The sequence below is a fragment of the Odocoileus virginianus genome, chromosome 12 (assembly GCF_023699985.2).
Source record: "Odocoileus virginianus isolate 20LAN1187 ecotype Illinois chromosome 12, Ovbor_1.2, whole genome shotgun sequence".
Lineage (NCBI taxonomy): Eukaryota > Metazoa > Chordata > Mammalia > Artiodactyla > Cervidae > Odocoileus > Odocoileus virginianus.
The window spans coordinates 49,300,620-49,303,743 of NC_069685.1; the positions used below are offsets into that span (position 1 = coordinate 49,300,620).

General features: G+C 48.4%; 1 protein-coding gene across 1 annotated transcript; it reads left to right on the plus strand.

Annotated features, from left to right (window-relative positions):
- Positions 1-314: 314 nt before the first annotated feature.
- Positions 315-2,513, plus strand: HCAR2 (hydroxycarboxylic acid receptor 2). The gene has a single exon (XM_020889822.2). The coding sequence runs from the start codon at positions 523-525 to the stop codon at positions 1,612-1,614; it is 1,092 nt and encodes a 363-aa protein (XP_020745481.2). The 5' UTR covers positions 315-522; the 3' UTR covers positions 1,615-2,513.
- Positions 2,514-3,124: the final 611 nt, after the last annotated feature.

Here is a 3,124-nt window from a genome sequence, read left to right on the forward strand (position 1 = left end):
CATCCCCCCTCAAAAATCACACACACCCTACTGTTTCTTAAACACATGTCTGCAGATATTCCATGTAAATTCGTCATGTTTCTGTTGAGCACAGTAAATTAATATTGCTGTTGTTGTTTTGTTCATTATGCAAGACAACCACATGACTGTGAATTGATTCTCCTGTGCTAAGTATTCAGTATACGTGCACACAAGCTTACACATTTCAGTAATTCACAATGACAGTTGGCTTGCCCAAACATATTCTTTACATTTAGAAAATTTTGTGGGTTCCTGTCTCCCCGGGGGATTTTTTTTATTACTTGTTTATGCAAACAGCAGATTGCATAAGAGCCTTGCTGGCTTCTTTTTTTTTTCTTAAAGTGATTTCGTAGTTTCCTGGTAACCATTCAGTCATCTGTTTCAACACTCTGACATGACATAAAGGCAAGCGCTGAACCATAGGTTCGCCACTCAGACCCACACCTTGTTCCCTGAGCCTTGGCTAGGTGAGCTGCTCCCTGGCGCCAACACGATTCACTCATGAACCCTTCCCACCTACAGAATCATTTTCTGAAAATAGGGGAGAAGAACTGCTGTGTGTTCCGCGATGACTTCATTGCCAAAGTGCTGCCGCCGGTCGTGGGGCTGGAGTTCGTGTTCGGGCTCCTGGGCAATGGCCTTGCCCTGTGGATTTTCTGCTTCCACCTCAAGTCCTGGAAAGCCAGCCGGGTTTTCCTGTTCAACTTGGCCGTGGCTGACTTTCTCCTGATCATCTGCCTGCCATTCCTGGCAGACAACTACGTGCGGAGGTGGGACTGGAAGTTTGGGGAGATCCCGTGCCGGCTCATGCTCTTCATGTTGGCCATGAACCGCCAGGGCAGCATCATTTTCCTCACCGTGGTGGCCGTGGATAGGTACTTCCGGGTGGTCCATCCCCACCACGCCTTGAACAAGATCTCCAATCGGACGGCGGGCATCATCTCCTGCCTCTTGTGGGGCATCACCATTGGCCTGACGGTCCACCTCCTGTACAGAACGAGGTTGATTGAGAATCAGGGTTCGAAACTGTGCAGCAGTTTCAGCATCTGTGATGCCTTCCGCTGGCACGATGCCATGTTCCTCCTGGAGTTCTTCGTGCCCCTGGGCATCATCCTGTTCTGCTCAGTCAGAATCGTCTGGAGCCTGCGGCAGCGGCAAATGAACAGACATGCCAAGATCAAGCGGGCTATCAACTTCATCATGGTGGTGGCCATTGTCTTCATCATCTGCTTCCTGCCCAGCGTGGCCGTGCGCATACATATTTTCTGGCTTTTGCGCAAGGCTGGCACGGAAAACTGTGACATCTATCGTTCAGTGGACCTGGCGTTTTACATCACCCTCAGCTTCACCTACATGAACAGCATGCTGGACCCTTTGGTGTACTACTTCTCCAGCCCATCTTTCCCCAACTTCTTCTCCACCTTGATCAACCGCTGCCTGCAGAGGAAGGGGCCGGATGAGTCGGATAACAACCGCAGCACCAGCGTCGAGCTCACAGGGGATCTGAGCACTACCAAGAATGTTCCCGAGGCTTTGATGGCCAGTTCCAGTGAGCCTCAGAGCCCCTCTCATCTGAATCCAGTCTCCAGTTAAAAAAGTCAAGCCAAGAAGGGAGATGATCATCAAGGACCAGGATCTCAGGAGAAGCAGTTTGGCTGGTGCACGGAGTAACAGAGCCTTGGTCTGTGGTTTCCCAGAACTTCCAGATTTGGAGAAGCAGATTTAGGGCATTGGTGTGGCAGCGTGGGCTGCTTGCCTGTAGAGTGTCTCCACAGGAAGCTTGGGGAATGGAGGATGAAGCTTCCAGGTGTCAAGACTTCTGTTCCATCTTGGACACTTGCAGAACTGAAGATGGCAAAACTGTCCACATTTCTGCTGCTGGAGTGTTGGAGCCAGAGAGGCCCACTGGCACCTGGAACTCAACTGGCCTCTTCCTGTCACCTGCCTGAGACTTGTTTGGTTCTCAGCTCCTGGGGCAATGTCTAGCTTCTTGTGGGCTCCCAGTGGGGTAAGGAAAGCTGTGACTGGAGGGGGATTATTGCATCTGAAGGGAGCCCAGGCATCATGAAACAAGCCAGGAGGTCACCTGGGTTCAGTGGAACCGATCCTTTTTTCAGCCATGATTTGGCAGAAACGGACCAGATAGAGAGATTCACGAACTTCGGTTAGTATCTGAGTTTCCAGTGGTGGTAAGGAGGGGCTTCGCCCCAGGAGGGACTGAGCAGAACAGTGTTACTAAGCAAGTGGAAATGGCATTTATGTTACAACCTGCAGCCAATCCATTTCTCTTCTGTTTACACTAACTTGAAGGTTGAGCAGTTAAAAATGCTCCAGGGAGAAAGCAGCTTCCCTCCTCTGTTTGCTTTTATCACTCAAAGGGAAATGCTGCCCTATGGTTAGAGGGAGGAAAGATTTCCTCCTGGTTCATTTGCTTGTGTTTCTGTTCTTATAAGAAATCTACCCCTTCAATAAACTTTGATATGAGACACACAGTCTGGTGTTGCATGTGTCTGGGTGATGGTTCACAGACATGGACTTCTTACTTAAGCGAAGACCTTTATGGGTTGTTAACTGTGCCCTGATAGAAAAAAAAAAAAACCCCACATACTGTAAAGTGTAAGAAAAGGATGTGGAATCTGAGCCGCAACATGAGGTAGTTAAGTCAAAAATTACATATGTGTTAGAACAAGGATGGGAAAGAGTTGGGAATAAAGAAAAGTGATTTAATCTGGAAGGGCAGTACAGACAGGATTGCAAGAGCACTTTGCTTTTATTTAGGGGGTGGTGAATGCTGCTAATAGTATGGTGAATGCTGCTATTAGTATTTGTGTATCAAAAAAAGGAATCTGGCCAGGCTGGGATTTTTGCATAGGAGGGGGAAGAGAGACCTTCCTACAGAATGGTTTCAGTTCTGAATGCTGAGAAGGAAAGGAGATGTACTGGTTTGAGGTGGTGATCAGTCCAAGTTTCTGTTACATGCTCATTTCCACTCATTGTTCTTTAGCAAGATGAGGCTTGCTTTGACATAGTGACTTGGATGCCGATAAGGAAGGCAGATACTTGGACTCCTGGCCCCAGTGGAATGGCAGAAAAGGAAGAAAGA

Coding starts and splice junctions, on each gene's coding strand:
- HCAR2 (XM_020889822.2), top strand. CDS start 523: ATGAACCCTTCCCACCTACAGAATCATTTTCTGAAAATAGGGGAGAAG.